The sequence below is a fragment of the Lipotes vexillifer genome, unplaced genomic scaffold (assembly GCF_000442215.2).
Source record: "Lipotes vexillifer unplaced genomic scaffold, Lipotes_vexillifer_v1.1 scaffold173, whole genome shotgun sequence".
NCBI lineage: Eukaryota > Metazoa > Chordata > Mammalia > Artiodactyla > Lipotidae > Lipotes > Lipotes vexillifer.
Genome location: NW_006770924.1, coordinates 698,166 through 718,992, shown reverse-complemented (window position 1 = coordinate 718,992; position 20,827 = coordinate 698,166). Strand labels below are relative to the sequence as shown.

Below are 20,827 nucleotides of genomic sequence, written 5' to 3'. Positions count from 1 at the left end.
TGTAGGGAACAAAGCTCTTGAAGGTGCCCTAGGGACTGGCCCTGTGCTGCCAGATCCAAACACCAGTGTTCACTTGGCAGGACTGTAGGGGGCGCTGCTTTGTGGAGGTGTCTGTCTCTAAAGGAATAAGGAACAAAGATTCCAGAGCTCACATAGGGAGGCTGACTCTGAGAGAAAGGAGACTGCTAAGAGAGGCGAGCCTTGGCAGGAAGTCACCTGAGAAGCTAGTTGAAACTTGAAGGGGGAAACTCCAGCTGTAGCAGGAATAAATCACCATTTGAGGGACTGAGCAAAGGAAAAGAGGCGCTAGAAATGTCACATCCAAAATGAAATATATTTTATCATTTGTTTTTTAAAAAGTATACTTTAAATGCCTAACCAAAAAATTTTGGTAAAGAAAATATTTTATAATGTTTGCATGGGGGGGGTGGGTGTGGATTAGAAGAGTTACTTAAAAAAAAAAGGCAAAAAGAAAGGAAACAAACCCCCCCAAAGATATTTTTGAAAGTAACCTTTCTGCTACACTGATTTTTTTTTTTTTTAACCTCAAATGTTGAAGAGGCTATTTGTGAAGCCTCTTTGCTGATCTTTTCCTAGGCTGAAAGAAAATCAGGGTTTACTTCATTACCGTGGGTGGCTGAATCACTATAAAAATCTTTGGTCTTTTTGATGTTTGCTGTCTACAGAAGTTCTGAGAGACCTGGGAAGGAAGAAAGAGAATGTAAGGGGGATTTTCAACCAGTATTAGAGAAGGCAAGTTTTATTAATCTTATTTACTTAAATCATTTGTTTGAGGGAGAGGACTGTGGTTTCTTTTGTTGTCTCAATGCCATCCCATCAAGACTTCTGAAGAAGAAAAACCAGTTCCATCATAACGATACAGGTGTCTGTCCCTGGAAGAACGAGGACCAGTTAAAATCAGTTAAAAAGAGATAAAACCAGGGGCTTCCCTGGTGGCGCAGTGTTTGAGAGTCCGCCTGCCGATGCAGGGGATGCGGGTTCGTGCCCCGGTCCAGGAAGATCCCACGTGCCGCGGAGCAGCTGGGCCCGTGAGCCATGGCCGCAGAGCCTGCGCGTCCGGAGCCTGTGCTCCGCAACGGGAGAGGCCACAACAGTGAGAGGCCCGTGTACCGCAAAAAAAAAAAAACAAAAGAGAGATAAAACCAGACTGAAATATTATGATTCAATAACACAGGGGTATATTTTATTAGTGTGACTTTTCAAAGTTCCACACTCATGCAATGCCTCTTTCAGTATTTGTGATTCTGAAAACACTCTTATTGAAATTAGGGTTGTCAGAAATTGTATGTATCTTCTAAGAAAAAAAAAAAGCTCCAATAAAACTCATCACCCATGCTTATCTTTTTCTTACCTTTAAATCATTTCTTTTTCTTTACAAACCTAAGTTGGAAGAATTTAAAGATAGCTTCTAATATTGTGAGATAAACCAACACAAGTTCCATTTTTATACAGCAGATAAAATGATTATGTAGCATCTTAAAGATTTTTAAAATGCAATACATATAAATTGTGATGTTAAACTACCATAAACCATTTTTTATCTACCGTAAACCATTTGTGAGTTCAAGAGTCACTGTGCAAACTACCCAATTAGTGTCGAATGACAGTTGTCTTTTCTTAGTGAACTCATACGATGGCAAATAGCAAGCTCCAGATATAGGCTCAAAAATCCAGATATAGGCTCTGCTCTTGTCCACTTGATAGGTGTTTCCAGCTGCTCTGGGCTTTTCCTATGTTTTGCAGAATATGATTTTTATACATTCATGTATGTGGCATTTAATATGAATACATTGAATAAACGAATGTAAGGAAGCAATTAGGCAAATAAATGCAGATTTGCCTGGGCAGCCTTTTAAATTTCAGTTCATAATAAATAATTCCTGCAAACCAACATGTGATGATTCTTCCCTGTGCTGCCCCTCCGAAATCACAGTACCAGCAAGTCTGCTCCATGGATGTCATTTGAGTTTGCCTTTTAGCATCAATGGTTCCTGATTGTCCAAAGAAACTGGACACCTGATTTGTTTTCCAGTAATTCAACTTCTCTTCACTCCTTAAATGATTAAATACCTTACAAAGGAATACCCACTGACTAATTTGACAGGCTCAATGGAGAAGTGCGTATTCAATTTATTCTTAACTTTTTATTTTATCAACTCCCATATCCTGTCATTTACCTTCTACTTAGGAAGTTCAATTGGGTGCTTTCCATAGCTTTAGAAATTCATTCATCATTCATTCTGTCTTTCACGTATTGGTGCATACCTTCTGTTTTAGGCCCTATTCTAGTTATTGGGGATACAAAGGCAATTAAGACATAGCCAGTATACTCAGGAAATGCAGTCCAACAGAAGCAACATGTGAAAACAAATAACTACAGTACAAACCAATAAGTGTATTTGTGTTTATGCCCCTTGGTTCATTTACTTGAATATCTCTGCTTGTTCATGGAAAGGCAAGGAACATTTCCCAAACCGGGTTCTATGGAAAAAGTTTCTATTATCAGATAATTTGGGGAAATTAGCACACTAAGTCCTCCTTTTGGAAATTCATAATGCATACCACTGTATCATAATAAATATTTTGAGAGAGCCTACTATAAAGAAACTTATTTCACTTTATCTTAGTTTTCCTCAAACTTACTGGAACATCCAACACAGTTTTGATGGCATACATGTTAACATCCTGTGGGATCTTAACATTCCATGGGCCATCAGTTTGGGAAATGAACTGATTACCACTTGGAACAGCTCTGTATGTGCTCCCCTGTTAGAGAGAGTAAAAAAGGTAAGTGTCCCCTTATAAATAGAAGATATGTTTATTAGTCAGGATTCCTCAGAAGCAACTGAGAGAAACCTAACTCAAACTAGCTTAGGCAGAAAAGAGAATGGAGTGATTCACGTGAATGGAAATCCAGAAGTGGGTCTTGCCTCGGGGACTCCAATTGCATCTTCAGGTTCCTCTCACTCTCTACTTATTTACTCGGTACCTGTTTGCACATTGAAACGGACTTCCTCGTGCGTCTGGGCTTGGGGAGGAAAAGGAGAGGGAGGCATGGCTACAGGCAGCTCCAGGGTTAATCACATGATTCAAGGTTAGTAAATTCAGAGAGAAGAGAAAACTTTTCTTCTTCAATATCCATATATAAATCCCCAGGGAAGATTCCAATTGGCTCAGCTGAATTCACGTGCTCACTGAGGGCCAATCACTGTGGTCCTATTTGTAATATACTACTATAACCATATCTGGTCACATGTAAACCCCTAATACGAGGAAAGGTGGGGGGATTCTTGATTACAGGCTTCAACAGACCTACGTGGAATGAGGTGAGGCAGTTTGAAGGGGATTGGTGTTACTAGGTTGATGCTAGAGGGTAAAAAACAACAGATGTTTATCACAGTGTGGTCTAATTATTAAAATCTAATTTGGCCATAATAGGCAGTAGCCCTATACAATTACTATCAGAAAGCAGGGATTAAAAAAATCAACTCTTCTAATATTAAAGTCATTATTTTTGGAAGATATCTCCTATTTGTAAAGTGGTTTATAGCTAGTAATCCCAAATGTTGTGTGCCCAGTCAGTTGTTTAAGCACATAAAAAATTTTCTTGGTTCCAAGAAGTTATATTGCTCAAAGTTATACATTCTATGATTTTTAAGTAGCTGAAGTGACTAACTGTACTATAAATATTTCAGGCTAAAATTGTTGCAGCCATGTTATAAGGTATTAAACATTGGGAACATAAGTCTCAGCCTTTGGATAAGAGCGAACCCAAAATAATTGGCTAGGCAGAATCTTGGCCCTGTCCATGGTACCCATGGTGCCACGGTGGTTCATTTCTAAGAGGATCTGGGGAGAAATTCCAGACTTCTACTTAGCCGTGTGTCATTAGGTTTGTTCCTAAGTTTTCACAAAAGGATGTCAACACTATACCAAGCTCAGATGCCCATTAAGGCAGAAGCTGTGCATTTAACTATCACTGTAATATAGTTACATTTGAGGGATTTAACTGAAGTCAATCCTGAAATTACATAGAGAAGAAATAAAAGATCAAAGGATTTGGGGCTTTGAAGGAGTTGGAAGCTGCAGCTATTCATGCCTTGATTGTAGCTGAAGTCATATTTCCCAGAAAATGTTTTTAAATTGTGGATTTAAAAAGAGGATTTGTGTTGGAAACTTGGGTGGACAGATGAGGAGGAGCCAGTAAAATATGAGGAAAAGCAGTCAGAGATAGGATGTGCATTCATGAAGGAGGTGATCATCAGTATCAGGCATTGTTAGGTCAAGTCAGAGGAGCTTTAAGAGAAGGCTCTGAGTTTACAGTTTGGAGGCATTGGGGAGAGCAGTTTCCACAGAGTGGAAAGGTCAGAGGCCAGACTGCAGGGGGTTTGGGACTAAATCAGACTGAAAGAATTAGAGACAAAGTATGGCTACTCCATTTAAGAAATTTTGCCGGGAAGGGAAAAAGAGGATGGTAGCTGAAAAGAGAGAGTTGAGACATATGTATTTTCCCCATTTGAAGAAGTTTGTATGCAGAAGAAAAGGAACCATGGAGGGGAGAAAGACTGAAGAAATAGGAAAGTAAAAGATTTACTTCTGGACCAAGGACCTAGAGACGACTAGGTTTATGGTATTAAGAGCCCAGGTCTAAGGAGGAAAGGATGAATAAAGATGAGTCTTGACAAGATTGGAAGTGAACAAAGCATGGTAGGGAAATTGAACGCTTATGGCCTTTTCAGTAAAGTAGGAGGTGAGGTTCTCTGCTAAGAGGGAGACTATCAAGCAGCTGGGGTAAATAAAATTATTCTGGAGGAGTGTTAAATGTCTAGGTAAGGTTCAAACCTCACAAATATATAATAAATTCAATAAAGAATGAGGGTTGGAAATTGTCAGAGCAGATGTGGAAAGAAAAGAAGACCATAAAAGAATATTAATGATAATGCCTTTGAAGAGATATGCCCATCGATCCAAAGCTGGAGAGAGAATTAAGTAAAATCTGATTGTGCCTCATAGCCTGGGAGAAAAGGAAGAGGTAGAATGACAGTAAACTTCATGAGGGAAAGACCTAGCCCAGTGCCTGGCACAAAGTTCATAGTTCATAAATATTGTTGAGAAATGGAGAGCCTGATAAGCTAAAGTAGTAGCAGGTTGAGTAAGGTTAAATGAGTGAACATAAAAAGGATGGGAGGTTGGAAGGCAGTCCATTCCTAGAGTTATGCAGCATGCAGCCTTCATCAGTTTATGTGGTGACCCTAGAGATTGGAGTCAGAACAGAATCCCTCAGTGTAAAATTTTGGCAGGGAAATGGTGTTCCCAGACCAGGTTCGTTTTGCCTGACAGGCAGCAAGGCAAAACGCTGAGAAGCCAGAGGTGTGCAGCAAAGAGAGCGTTTATTAGCTAAGCAGCCAAGTAAGGAGACAGGAGAACAAGTCTCAGAGCCCCCTCCCCAGAGGCAAAAGGGGCTCCGGGTATTTGGGGGATAAAGAATAAAGCAGCAGGATGGTCTGAGGTGTAGGGAGCATGGGGAAAGTTGGTTGGAAAAAGGTGCAGCAATCATCGTTCTGCTCAGGTGTAACTAAGCTACAGGCCTCTGCATGTTCAAAAATGGAGATGCTTAGCACGATCTGAGGGTGGAGTTTTCAGCTCTCTGACATCAAAAGGTCACCTAGCGGACACTCATGCATGCTCAGTTCGTGGGTTGGTGGTCCTATCCAGTCTTAACCAGCTCAGCTGAGCTAGACACAGCTGACTCCTAGTTCCCAGAAAGCAACTCAGGTAAACATCTTATTGTATAGGCTCCCTGCAGCTTGGAGAACATGCAAGTCTTAAAATGACCTTGATTAGTGAAAGCAGGTGAAATGGATTTGATAATGATTACCCACAGTTTCAATAGGTGATGCCAAGCTCCAAGTTTGGTCTAAGGAGTGGGCTGTTGAAGCAGGGGAGAAGCAAATGCTGCTGGGGAATCAAGGAACTGTAAGAGTGGAGTTTTGAATAACCCTCAGGAAATGTCGGGCAGTGACCTGGGAAGCCAGTAGTTGATCCCAAGAACCCTATTAGAAAGAGGATGGTCTAACCCAAGTCAATGGATAAAACTTTTCTGGACTTGTTGGAGAGCCAGGAAAATGCTAGCCTTCTTCCCTCACGATTGTAAAAGGGTAACAATGGAAGTAGGATCACCTGGGAAGCACTGGTTTTCAATTAAGGGAAACATTTGAAAGGAGCAGCCAAGAGTCAGTGAGATGGGGCTGCATGCTCCAGTGGAGGGAGTTTTTATTCACTAACTTTGTTTAGAGTTGCTGATGCATGGTGATTAAAAAGAAAAAAGAAGACCGGCTTTTATTATTGCTTTTAATTCCCGATAGACAATGCATCTTTTATTTCTTGTACCCTACTTGAAATACTATTGGAAAGGAGTATTCTAGGAAATTTTTGAGGCTATGTGAGGGTATAAAAGGATTACTGAAAACTAGATGGAAAGGGTTAGGAGTAGTTCGAAAAGAGGAGGATAAATGTGGCAGAAATGTCTTTCTGCACTAACTTGAGGCAAGGGCTAATATATTTGCAACATTCTTTCAGTAGCCCTCTCCTCACATCTTGTCCTATATTCTAGATTCCCAGGTTTAAGTCCTTGTTTCACAGCTGTTTATATCTCTGCATTTCTAACTCAGGTGAACTCAGATGGCTAGGTTGGAACTGATTACAACCAACAGGAAAATGTACCTGACTCTTATTTATGGGTTTTTACTTCCAGCATGAAAAATATTTACCCCCCTGGAGTTGCAAGAACTATTCCCAAGGGAAGTGGCTCATAGCGGAAATGCTTTCAAGTTGTTTCTTCCTTTTTTGATCTTACTGAATAGACCCTTTAAATGTCACCAGGAGTCTGAGGTTTTCAGCTGTCATCAGGATACACCAGTGTTTTGTCCACTGGAGAGAAAGAAAGAGGTTCAGTAACAGCCATTGTTGCAACTACCCATCGCTCACACTGACCCAAGCCAGGGCGGACCACTGCCACTGAGAGAACCTGTCATCCATGTGTCTTAGGGTCATGGGGGTGGGATGGGGTTGAAAGATTCTGCTCTTTTTTTTTAAATTGAAAGACCCTTAATTTACAATGTTGTGTTAGTTTCTGGTGTACACCAAAGTGATTCAGTCATACATATACATAAACATTCTTTCTCATATTCTTTTCCATTACGGTTTATCACAGGACATTGAATATAGTTCCCTGTGCTATACAGTAGGACCTTGTTGTTTATTCATTCTCTATATAATGGTTTGCATCTGCTAATCCCAAACTCCCAATCCAACACTCCCCCATCCTCACCCCTGCTTGGAAACCACAAGCCTGTTCTCTATGTCTGTGAGTCTCTTTCTGTTTCATAGATAAAGAACATGTGGTATACATATATATACAGTGGAATATGACATCACTTATATGTGGAATCTAAAATATGACACAAATTAAAGGTTCTGCTCTTGAACGTCAGTAGCATGAAAGCAGGAATTTCTAGTGTGGGTCAGTCCTGAGGCATATAACTGCTTAGCACATGCAACCATAAATAAGAAGCCCTATCTGGGTAGTAATTTGTATCTGGTTTTGTCTTGTTACAGTAGGTAGGTAGAGTCCCTCTAATCAAAATATTTGTCTTTGCTGTAGTTCTCAAAGTGTGTTCCCCAGACCTGCAGAACCAGCATCACCTGGAAACTTCTTAGAAATGCAGATTTTCAGACCCCCGCCTTACTAGGATGTTAATTTAAGCATGCTTATATAGAATAAACCACAAATAACATAAGATTTAAGAGGGGGGATCTTGTCTGGTTTTTATTTTTCACTATTGTTATCCTGAGCACCTGGGGCAGTGCTTGGCACATAGTAAGTGCTCAAGTAACTCTGTTGACTAATTGAATTGATCAATTAAAGACTGGAGTTCCGATAGGAACTTGCCTTTACACGGCACAAAGGAACCAGTAAGCGCTCTGAGCCAGAAGAATAGTATCTTTTTCTGGGGCTGGCGTGAGTTCATCTCCTTGTGGTTCTGTGGGTTCTCTGTGAATCCTCTTTGTTCTTGTCCCATGCTGATCTGTACCAGGATGTCACTGCTTTGTATCAGGATTCACATTACATTTGCAGGAACTGGTCTCTGCTTAGGCCCTTAGCCAGAACACCCACTGAGTCGAGTCTCATCACCCGGATGGTTAGAGGCGCGATACTGGCACTGGTTATGTTATCTCCCTTCTTTTCTCTGGGCTGGCTTCTCCACCTCCTCTCCCCCAGGCCTCCACCTTTGGACAGGTGCTGCCACCTGGCCTGCCTATGTTTTGATCTGCGCACTCTTCCCTGTTGGAGTTCCCTAGAGCTCACGGAGGGGTTCTCTTTGCTTGGTGGGCAAAACTTTCTGAGTGGGGTTTAAGCCAAAACTGGATTTCCCAGCAGGCAGAAACAGGTTCACCATGCTGCTGCTGCTCAAACCCCTTTGGCAATAGCACCTCCAGTGTGTGCCTGTTAAAGATTTCTTGCTCAATGCTGAGTAAGCCACGTCACCTAAACATGAAGTAGCAGATTGTTTAGAAACTGCCTCTAGTTCAGTAGAGGGCAGATTACTTCCCTGAAACATTTTTGATGGGAGTTCCATACTGGTTAGAGTAATCTAATTAAGATGTGTTGTTAATGCTGTTTTATTTACTGCTTAAGTTTAAAAAAAAAACAAAAAACTGTAGAACCTCCCACTATCAGCAATTATTCTGAAGTCTTTTTTCCCCTCTTGTTTGCTGTAGCTTCCTTTTAGACTGAAGTTACCTGTGTCTCCAGATAGGAGGGAGGTCAAGATTTTGTACTTAATATTTTGCCCAGTTCTTACTGAAGTTTCACTAAAGCAAAGGGAGACTGTTACTGAAGTTCATGGTGTTTCCAAACCATTTGCATTTGTATACTCATCTCTTAGAGTGCAATACACACATAAAAACTATCCGAAATTATACAAAAATTCTCCATTTCTACATGAAAGCTTCTTGTCCCTTCAACTACACGCAGGTCCAGAGGCTTAAACAAACTCCTTTTCAGATTATTGTGAATGCTATGCCTGATTCTGCAGCAGCTGTTGCTTTTGAACAGTATGATGCTTCTCCTCCCCCAAGAGGAGTGGAAAAGGCCTCTGCCGCACTCTCAACCTTCGTCAACTCGAGGAGCATAAAACAGACTGAGGGAAGAACCTAGGATTCCTGTTTGGGAATTCAGTGCAGAGCTTAAAGACTATTGAGTTTTGCCACTTCCTGACACTGACTTTCAAAGCAACAGTTTAGTTTGGAGAAAAGCTGCTACCTCAAATGGCTGAAGGTATTTATGTGGAAAATTTTCCAAATGATTGACTTTACTGTGTTGCTATTTTCTTTCCCCATGAATATGTGAGTACTTGGCTTTCTCCCAGGAGTTTTTCTGCATCACTTCTCTTTAGGCAAAGACATTTTTCTATCCAGACTGGGAAAAGAAAGATGTACCAAGAGCTTCCCCCTTTACAGTGAATTATTATTTGAGTTTAAATGATAACATCTCTAAGAATGAAGAATTTGAGTGTGTCTGTTTCCCGAACTCTTCCCTTGGCCAATCTTCATGGTAGTCAGAGTCATCTTGATCATCACTTTGGAGCCAATGCAACTGTGATCAGCTTCCTCCAGCACTGCCCTGCCTCTCTCCTCCCCATTGGCATCAGTCTTACTGAAGGGGTTGTCTCTGCTCCCTCCTACTTCCTTATCTCCCGCTAATTCTTCAGCCACCTCTCTAATGCCGAGGTGGCCAATGGCTCCCTGTTATTTAATCCAATGATTATCTGATATTATAACTGATTTGTAGCATGTGACATTGCTGTTCCCATCTTCCTTCGCTTCTTTGCCATCATTTCTCCTCATTCTCTTAGTTTCCTCCTCTTCTGCCCCTTTCTTAAAAGTTGCTTCCTTGGGTTGTAGCAGAGCGGGGAAATTAAACTGATAATATCCCCCACCTTTTGAAAAGAAATTAAACTTCTAAATAGATGAATAAATATATATGTCTAGAATTGAAACTCTCTGAGAGCCGGGTTGTTTTGTTTTAATCAGCATGGATCACCCACCCTAGAACGGTGCTTGGCACAGAGTGGGCACCCAGCCAACGAATGAATGAATGATATAAAATTTATAAATACTGAAAATATATAGAGAAAAGAAGGAAAAAAAGTTGTTTCCTTGGGAACCGATGCAAGGCCTGCCTCTCTTCTTACTCTACAGTCTCCTCCTGGCTGGTGCCATCTGTCCCTCGGACTCAGTCCCATGCCATTGATAAAGATCCCCATCCACTTCTCCAGCCCAGATCTTATGACAGCAGATCTATGTCTAAACTGAATCTAATACCTTCTCTTCCTGGTTTCTCTTAAATCCCCAGTTTTAGTGAGGGATGCCATTGTTCATCATGCAAGACAGAAACCTTAACTTCCTCTCCCCTCTTCCCATAAAAAACACTAACGATTCCTACTTATTCTATTTTCTACATAAATTTTAAATACATGTCTTCTCCCTAACTCCTACCAGCACCCCTCCCTCTGCCCTAATTCAGGAAACCATCAACTTGCATCTGGATAATTCGCTCTGGTCTTGCTTCCTTGCAATCCATCTTCCATATTATAGGAGACAGCTTTCTGATCCCATTGCCCTGATCAAAGCCCTCATGCTTGCAAAGCCCCTGCCGTCTGGCCTCTCTTGCCTCCCCAGCCTCAGCTCTTGGCACTCCTCACCTTACATTTTTCATTTTTGGTCATTCCAAATATTTTTCAGTTCTTCAAAAGTACCGTGCTCTTCCACCTTCTGGGCCTTCATATTGCCATTTCTTTTTTTCTACCTAGAACATTCTTTCTATTCTCTCCCCATCTGGAGAATTCCTGCTCCCTTTTTAGATCTGAAATTCAGACCACTTCCTGTTGGATGCTCCCCTGAATGCCCCAAGTCTGGCAAAGGTACCTCTCCCATGACCTCTGCCCCCATTGTCCCATCAGAGCAAGAGTCCCCCTGTGTCATAATTGCCTGGGTCTTTGTATCGGCATTATATGGTCTCCTGTGTTGAAATCATATCTCCAGTGCTTAGCACAGTGATTGATGCAGAGAGGTGCTCAAATTTTTGTTGAAGAAATGAGTGAGCCTCAAAGTAAAGCATGAGCCAGCTTTCTTTACCACACAGCCTCAAATGCCTCACTCTGCAACCTCTTCCTCACTAGTCAAGCTCCTCCAAATAAAACAACTATTACTTTCCCACAAAGCAGCCAAAACTTTGCTGCAGACAAAGCAACCTATACATCCCGAGGAAGAGACACTTTTCAAAAGTTCTGAGAATTAACATATGGTAATTGTCAAATCCCAGGGTGTCTTTTAATTGAACCTTCACAGTAGTTCACTTAGCTTGTACTCAGTGCTTAAACTGAGTAGAACCTCATTAGGGAGGTTGTGTCATGCCTTAGTGAACCTGGAGGGAAGGAGAAATAGAGCTTTCCATGACAGGGAGGCGGCAAAGAAGGGGAGCAATCTGGTCTTCAGATTCTTTAATCCATGTAGCTGACTGTACTGACTCCTGAAATGGGAGATGATGGCGGAGAACAGCCACAGCCATCAAGGGAGGCTAGGATCTTCCTTCCAAACCCCATTCTGGGTTTTGTCCTCGAAAAGCATCTGCTGCCTGCTTCCCTTCTTTCCTTTCCCAGAGCACCTTCGTCAGTGCCAGCCTCAGGAGCAGCCTGATTTTAAAAGAGGTTTCCTCCCCAGGAGCAAATCATTGAGGGAACCATGTAACTACCAGGTTCAGCCCCCCAGTGCTTTTCTTGGCCTCTCTGTCACTGCTCATCCACTTTCTCTGTTCTAGCCACCATGAACCTTTTCCTGCTCAGGGCTGTGACGAGGTGGGGCAAGTGAGGCCCCCGGGGGTGCAAAACTGAAGAAATTGCCCACTCTTGGATGCCAGCGCTGCACGTGCAGGAGCCTGAATGCGAGTGCCTCCCTGGACTCACCCCCATTCCAGCTCCTGCTCTGCCCCACCTCGGCCACCTTGTCTCCTGGCCTCTGCAAATTCTAGTCCTCCAGACCCAGCTCAGACGCTGCCTCCTCTAAAGAGCTCTTGCTGAAGCTCACCAGTCTCTCTCACAGCCCAGCAAGTAGTCATCGCACCTTCCTCTGAATTCTCAGTGGACCTTATTTATACCTCTCTGAAGACACTGAATACCTCGTTTAGTTCTTGGGCTTGTCTGTGTCTCTGTTAAACTACAAACTGTTCAGTCATTTTCTCAGTGTGCCTTCAATATCTAGCACAGGGTTTGGCACACATAAGTCAGTGAGGTGAGTGGGGTTGTCAGGAGAAGAGAGAAGAGCATAGTGGTTAGTTGCGTGGGGGCGAAAGGGTGAGGAGTAGGCATGGGCCCTGGGGCCAGTCTGCCTGGGTTTGACCTCAGGCTCTGCCATTTACTGGGTGTGAGAGCTTGGACAATTTATGTCACTTGTCTATGCCTCCATTTCTTTATCTTTAAAATGGGATCAATAGTGGTACCCCAACATGTGATGTCTAATTGAGCTAAAAGAGGTAAAGCCCTTAGCACAAGACTTGGTGCCTAGTGAACACCTCAGTAAATGTCGGGATTCAGAATTAAAAAGGGTCTAGCGAAGGGATATCCATGGAAAATGCAGGTGTGCACCCTAAGGGTAAAGCACATTTGTGACTGATGCCATAGAGGAAGTTAAATCTAAACCGTTAATGATGGAAGACAGAGGCAACAGCCACCTACTCCCTCGAGAACCCAGGTGCCTACTGTTTTTGAAAAGACAAATCTTATCTCTACAAAGAAGATGCTTAGGGAGGCTGCCTGAAAAGGCAGCCGAGGAGACCTAAATGAACCTGGGAGTATTGAAACAGATATTTAAATATGCCCTGTTTTAATATCTGCTGTTAAGGGGGATGGAAACAGAATGCTAAGGGAAAGTCATGTTTTTGCTGCCATCTACAGTCAAAGTGCAGTTTTCAAAGTTTCTTAACACACACACACACACACACACACACACACACACACACACATAGTTATGAATAACAGTATAGAGTTTGGTTTAAAGTCTAGTAATTGAGGTACTTTGGGCATATTCTAATATTTTATTTACCAGTGTTTCTAAAATTATGTATATTTAATCAGTAATATGGCCTTTTTAACATCTCAAATTGTGTTAGAACTTATCAGAAGGCTGAAATAAGAGTGAGGCTTTTATCTGTCGGGTTGGATTAGCTGCAGCTGTGGCAGATGACGTTTCATACAAAGATTTTAATGAAGAAAGAGATAGATTTGATTTTACCCCATGTTCTCCTGCCCCATGACCTGCAGTTCTATGATTGTTATTAGAATTATTATAAATTGTATTTTATACAAGCATCCTTTATTGTTTTGATATGAGAAATCAACCAAAAGCAAGTAAAAACAGTGTGACAGTGATGTCACTTATGAGATGCCTCCTGTCCCTATGCGCCCATCCACGTAATCTCCATTATCATGATGTTTTCCTAACTTGCCTGTGCATTATTTTTAAAGGGTTAAGTACAGACGAGAATTATTGGAAAAGCGTTTGATGGAGAAAAAAGAAGTGACCCTTCAAGAAGCACTTGAAGAAGCAGAGAGAGAGAAGCGAATAGAAGCCCTGAGGAAACAGGTGTTTTTAATTTGGAAAATTTCATGGGTGGTTTAAAAAAATGTTTCTAAGTGCTCTTAATAACATTATTACTAGGGCTTAGTTCAGTGACATCTGCTATATAAAATGTAACTTTCCCAAATTGGGACACCAGTCTTCATTGCTGGGAGCAATTAGATTTATGTTGAACCATTTCCAGTTTCTTAGTGTAGTAAAAGAATTTTATCAGCACCTTTAAAATAGCTCTCCCAAGATTTAAATGCATCCATATTACCTCTAGTTTATAAGCTGAATAGTATCCATGTACAGCAGTGAAACTCTGCATCTAGATGAAGGATTTTACTCTCCTCGAAAAAATGTGGTGGAGATTGAGCAAAATAATCCTCCCTAGGGTAGGAACCTCTGTTTGGAAACATCCCACAGTCAACAAACAGGTTAAAAACCACTTTTAAAAAATACTGTTTTTGTGGAGAAATAAAAGTCTCCCATTGCTTTGGCTCGTAAAAGTAGGCAAAAGTTCCAAAGGTAGTAGTCGGCAAGAACAAGAATTTAAGACCTTGGGAAATGTAATAAAATAGTTTTACTTGGTAATTTTTCATAGTTTTTAACCTGAAAGTGATTAGCTCAACTCACAAGCTCTAAAGTCTTCATTGACACCATTTCCCAGCTGATAGGAAATGACTGGTTTCTCTTCTCTGTCAGTGAAGGCAGTATAGAATCTTGGGTAAGAACTTGGCCTCTGGTGTCCTTCAAAACTGGTACAACCTGGTTCACTACTTACTGACAGAGAAAACTTAGGTCTTTTAACCTCCCTAAGCTTCATTTCTTCCTCTGAAAAATGGGAATCATAATAATAGTACCTACTTCACAAGTTTGTAGTAATGTGCATTCACATTTTTTGAATATTTAGTAAGTATAAAGCCCTCTTCTAAATGCTTTTAGGTTTTACCTCATTTAATCTCTACCACAACCCTATGATGTAGGAATTATTATTATTATTCCTACTTCCTAGAAAACTGAGGAGGCCCAGAGGTTCCCCAAAGTCACAGAGCTAGTAAATGTCAAACTGGATTCAAACCAAGGAAGTCTAGTTAAATGAAATATTTAGTAAAGAGGAAGTGTAAATGCATACAACTATTATATCATCTTTTATAAAATAGATTATAGAAATATATTCCTATACTTTGAATTTAAGTCCTGGACATCTTAGATTCAACAAAGTTTAAATTATTCAATCATTAGCAAATAATGATATACCATGGTCTTCGGGAGACAAAACTTAATGTCACTCTTACTAAACACATTCTTGTTCAAAATATAATTTTGATAACTACAGAGTCCATATGATTACGATTCTTTCCATCTGTGAGCCCTTTGAAAGAGGAAATATCTGTGCCCGTTATCTGTAATCAGTGTTTAGAACTACAGTAAAAGACATTTTGGCTAGGAAACCTATAATAATTAAAGTATGTTCAACCCCCAGTTATGTCATTACAATTTCTAAATGGCATTAAAAATGCCATTTTCTTAATGCTAATTTTTGACTTTAGGAATTAACACGCAGGTGTTATTAATGGTGCATATAATTTACAAAATTAGTGGCTTCTTTTCATTAGGATACAGGTTTGAACAATTTCAGTTATCATAAAGGACAAGGGCATTCGGGTTGAAACGACTCTGCAGTTTTTCACTGGAAGGGGAAACAATGGTTTTTAACAGTCCCTGGAAATCTAGTTGCCTGGTACAATGAAAACTCACCCGTCTTGCTGAATAATGCCAACACACATGACTTTACCCATAAATGACATGCTCTAGATTCAGCTTAATCAGATTAAACTTTCTAGAAAGCTTCATGGGGTTGTTACCATGGCCGTAGATTGCTAGTGGTTAAAAATTAATGTTTTCTACTTTTGGTTACTTTCAAGGTGGTTGAATATGTGGGTTTTCTATATAAAATTTCCCTTGACTTTGGATCAAAAAGAAATTTGTATCTAAATTTAATCATAACTGTAATTATGTAATCTTTAATAAAATTTCTTAACTTTAATGGACATTATCATTAATAATGTTGCCCAGAAGCATTTTGCTTGTATCTTGTTCCAAGTAGCCATGCTTTTTCTTCTTTTAGGTTGCTATTGTCGCTCAATTTGATCCTGTTAGAATGATGTCAGACACAATGGCATCAAAAGCGAGGATGGGTATTGGAATCGAAGAAGAATTTATTCTTCAAAAGCCACTCTTCACATTGAATACATACAATGAACAGCAGGTAATTATGGAAATTAGCACGATTGATGCAAAAGCCATGATGATAAGAATTGTAGAAGTGTGTGTTTTGGGTTACAAATTATTTTCAATATTTCCATTTAAATACCATCCATATTAGCACAATTTTTATTTCTAAATGAGAGCACATAATTACTGAACAATTCTTAATATAAAATAGTTGATAGGTGACCATAGAACAAAACACTTTATGTGAAAATGTTATGTCATTGAAAATTATTTTAATCTAAAAAATAATTTTATAAAATTTTAAAGTTGTGTTAATACTGTATTTTGTTTAAATATTTATCATATTCAGAATTTTTTAATGCATAACATAAATCCTATTAAAGAAACAACTAATGATACTGATAAGACAAAGCAGAGGGAAGCTTTCTGAAATTAAAATGAACAGAAAATAATGTATCAGAGCTAATGATGAAACATTTGCTGTGGGAAAAGGTATTAAGAGGTTATTTAACTGTTTCTAGGAACTTCTGAATCATTTTAATCTGTTTCTATAGCTGAGAAAGGATTTTTAAAAGTTTTTTTAGACGGGTGGATGGAAGAGAAGGAGCCGGGACATATGAGTGAATGGATATCACTGAAGTTAAGGGAGAAAGTAGTTGTTAACTTTACAAATCTAAGAAAAGCTAAATACTTATTTAATTATTTAAAAAGCAGGAAACTTCATCCATTCACTCACTGACAAATAAATCGAGTGTGCCTCTTTTATGCGCTGCATACTTTGCTAGGGAATAAAAAGATGAACAATTCACATATTAATTGGGCAAATATTTATGGAACATATACTGTATCTGGCACTGAGCCCGGTGCCAGGGCTGCATCCTGAGCAAGATAAACTTGTCCTGTGTGGAGGAAGTGAGCAGGGGAGTTGCGTTGGGAAGGAAAGTAGCACGCATGGGAATAACTCCACTAGGGTGAGATTGCCTCCGGCTAAGGGCTGCAGCGTCAAGAGGAAGGGAATGAATGGGCAGCCCTGAATGGGAAGTCAGAGAAATGGAAAAGGGGAAACTAAGCTCCATCTTAGTTGAGGAATTTTGGCAGCAGTGACAGAATTCATTCCAGATAATTTAAGTTAACAAACAACAGCAAAACTGGATTGGGGGGAGGGGTGGGTGTAGGGAGAGGGATTAATTAGAAAATGCACGGGTATCTCCAGAAGCCAAAGCAGGGAGGGCAGTTGGGCTTACAAAGAATTGAAGTCAGAAGCTGAAAAGCTTTCAGGTATCTGGGCTGAGGAAATAAGTGCTTCACCAAGCAGAAGAGGGTGACCCTTACCGGTATGTGTTCAGTGTAAGGTACATGGTAAGGGTGGGTGCTGGGGGATGAGACTGGAGACATAAATTCCAGTCAGACTGTGAAAAGTATAGTAGATCTTACTTGCTAAGACTTTTGACCTTTATCCTGTGAGCAGAGGTGAGACTTTGAAGCAGGTGAATTATATAATCAGCTTTATGTTATAGCAATGTGTCCTGAATGGAAAATTGGTGGAGGTGGAGTCAGGTCCTTTTAAGATGGTGGAGCCCTCATAGAAGTGGCTTGGAGTCGGGGGATGGTGGCCTGGCAGGGGCATGGATGGCTCTGGCTGAGAAGAGGAGGGGGATAATGAGTGAGGGTGATTCTAAACTAGGCAGTGAGTGATATTGAGAAGAGCCTGCATTTTGGATTGAAATCCACATCCACTATTTACTGGCTGTGTGAACTTGTGTAAGCTATTAACATCTTTATGTCTTGTTTACTTCATCTGTAAAACAATTTGTAAGGTTCTTGTGAGGATTAGTATAATAAATGTCAATTGCCTAGAATATTGTCTGGCACCTAGTAGTAATTCAGTAAATTATAATCATTAGGTGGTGCTGCCATTAACCATATAAGAATTCAGAAGGAAAAGCAGACTTAGGGAGAGAGCATTTATTTTGTTCATATCAGGTTTAGGTTGAAGATGTCTAATACACACTTACAAGAAACTGATGGGCTTCCTCTGGGTAGGAGAATTGGGGAAATGGAGGTCAGTATGTGAGGGAGATCTTCATTTCACTTGATACGTATTGAAAAAAACAGAATTATGAAAACATTTTAAAACTCACAGTTCTGGAGCTGGGGGGAAAAAAGGTGAATCCTGGAGATAATGAGGACGTCAACAGCACACAGGTGAAGCATGAATCCTTCAAAGTGGATGAGAGTGACCAGGGAGACTCTTTTGGAGCAAAAGAGGAGAAACCTAGGTCTAAGTCTCAAATACGTTGCTTTTCAGACACAAATCTCAGTGTTATTCCTGACTTATATGCATCGTTGCCCCTAGTCCCTGTATTGATCAGTTGCCAAGTTCTACTGATTCTTCCCTTCATAGTGTTTTGGACAGTTCTCTCTTCCTTGCTACCAACCAATTTTAGGCATTTATTATTTCATGTCTAGACAATTGTAGTCGATTCTTAAGCACTCTCCCTGCCTCCGTCTCTCCTTTCTCTGCCACCTTAATTTATCCTGAACTTGTAATCAGATGCATCTTCTTATTGCAACAGCAATGATTATATTAGTTCCATGCTGAAAACAGAAACACAACCTCAGTAGCTCCCCAGACTCCTTGGCATAGCCTTCAAGCCTTTAAAATTCAAGTCCCAGTCTTAGAAGTGTCCTTTTCCAGTGTTCCCCAATGGTACCAAGTACTCTACCCAGATTGCCCCGATCCCAACTTAACCTATTTCCTCTCTGAGTTTGCATGTGCCTTTCTTTCTTGATCTCTCTTCCTCCCCCAGCCCCATCCCCAGCTTTATAGAAGAGTAAGTTGAACTTTAAAGTTAGCTCAAGTGGTCCTCCTTACCTGAGACCATCCTAGTCTCATTGGCACCAGGAGATGTCTCTCCGTATTCTACTACTCTTGGAGCATCTGTCACATGTTGCCACGGACTGTAGTTATCTGTGTACATTTTTTTACCTCTGTTAGTGTAAGAGCTCCTTGAAGGAGGGGTTGCTTTCAATGGCTTATTATCCCATCCTCTAGGGGGACTTCAAGTTCATGTAAAATGTTTTATTAGCTGAAAGCCATACGTGGCCACCTTCTTATCATTGCAGACAGTGTCTGTTGACATTAATATTCATAGAAGGAGGAATAATGTCCAATCAGCTATAAATGAAAAGGGAAATTGAACTACTCATATGTCTGTACCCCTTAGAGTCAGATTGATGGAAGCATTTTCTAGTTCTGCTTGAAATAGAAATCTGGCCTTGGAAGAAAAGTTCTATTGATTTTGTTTTTCAAGTAGTGGCCGTGTGTTTGAACTTAATTTACATATTTCCAAATGATGGAGAAATTAAAATGTCTGTTTAAAGACAGATTTACAAGGTTGTGGTTTAGGTTTATTTTAATCAATGGTTGTTCATATTTTATAATTACAGCTAACAATAAATAACAAATCAATGATCGTACTGAAAGTAAGCTTCTTTTATCCCATCTTTTAATAATTTTAATGTTTTATTTTGACTAATCTAGTATACAATATTCTGTACATCTTATGTTGGAAACCACTGATATACTGGAAAGTGATAATGTCAAAAAGGTTTGGATATTTTCAGTAAGAATAACCAGAATATAGTCACTGTATACACAGAATTTACTGTCATCTAGTCATCTATCCAGTAAAAACAAATTACACGGCTTGGGGAAATACAGAACTAAATGATAAATTTTACTTCAATGAAATGCTATTTATTTAAATCATTTTATTTCTACAGATAATTTCTGACCCTAGACTTCGTTTTGAGTTAGCACTTCGAGAAGCTGGACTTCATAAAACATTTTATGCCAAGGAGATATTACCAAAAATCGGTCCTCAAAAACCTCCAAGAAAGGATACAGAGTCTACTGTATTCAAAATCTAGCGTTCATCCTCAAATCATGTTATACATAAATAAGATTTTTCTTTGAATACATTTATATGGATAACAATACTACTTTCTAAAATTTTTTCAAATATCAGACATAGAAATCATAGCATCTGTTAAAAACTTTTTATTTTATGATTCTTAGACTTTTATGCACTATTTCCAATATCTTTGTTATGTTTAATAGTACTAAATTCTCCAAAGACTATAGAACTTAATTATGACACATATGGGACATGTATTATCATTTAGTAAATTGAATTTTGGAGGTTGCATTATGCCATAAAAAGAGCTCAGAATAACCATTTGCAAGAATTACAGTTTATGTTGCTACTACCTACTAATGTTCATTTCTGCTTGTTATTTCAGAATTTGAGTTTTTTAATTATGGAAGTTTCATTATCATTAATACTTCTATTATTTCTCGATTATTATAAGAGGAGGCTCAACCTTTCTCTAAATTTAGAAGCCAATTTGGTATACCATGTTTACTGCAAACCAATCATCCAAACAACTTCATTTTGCAAATTAGCCTGTAAGAATAAATTAGAAATTAGAAATAGCATTTCAAGCATAAGGATATCTGTTTTGGCTTGGAAAAATATATTTGTATGGTTGTTTGGAAGGAATGTTTTAAAATTCAGAATGCTATCAAAATTTCCATGTTATCTATTAAATATCTAGATGATTTTATAGAAAGGAAGTGTTTCAAGTAAAACTCAAGCATAATTTTTTACTATTTCTAAACAATCACACAAATACAAGTAGCTGGTGATACACAGCAGGAGGTAGTGTCACTATTTTGAGAACCATGGAGTTGATACTTGGTGGTTATGATGAAAATATTAGTTGAGGTTTGGGCAGCAGCCTAGATGCTGGCTATGCCCAGACTCAGACCTTATTAATTTTCTTTGTTTTTAAAAATACTATTAATAATAGTTATCATTCATTGAGC

At 39.6% G+C, this 20,827-nt stretch overlaps 1 protein-coding gene across 1 annotated transcript in view; it reads left to right on the top strand.

Moving 5' to 3' along the window:
• CCDC148 (coiled-coil domain containing 148) overlaps positions 1-19,869 on the top strand; it is a 177,278-nt gene extending 157,409 nt beyond the window's left edge. The window contains exons 11-13 of the mRNA XM_007446450.1: positions 13,605-13,722; positions 15,830-15,970; positions 19,723-19,869. Coding sequence (XP_007446512.1) covers positions 13,605-13,722; positions 15,830-15,970; positions 19,723-19,869 — 406 coding nt within the window. The remainder of the gene's footprint in view (positions 1-13,604; positions 13,723-15,829; positions 15,971-19,722) is intronic.
• The last annotated feature ends 958 nt before the right edge of the window (positions 19,870-20,827 follow it).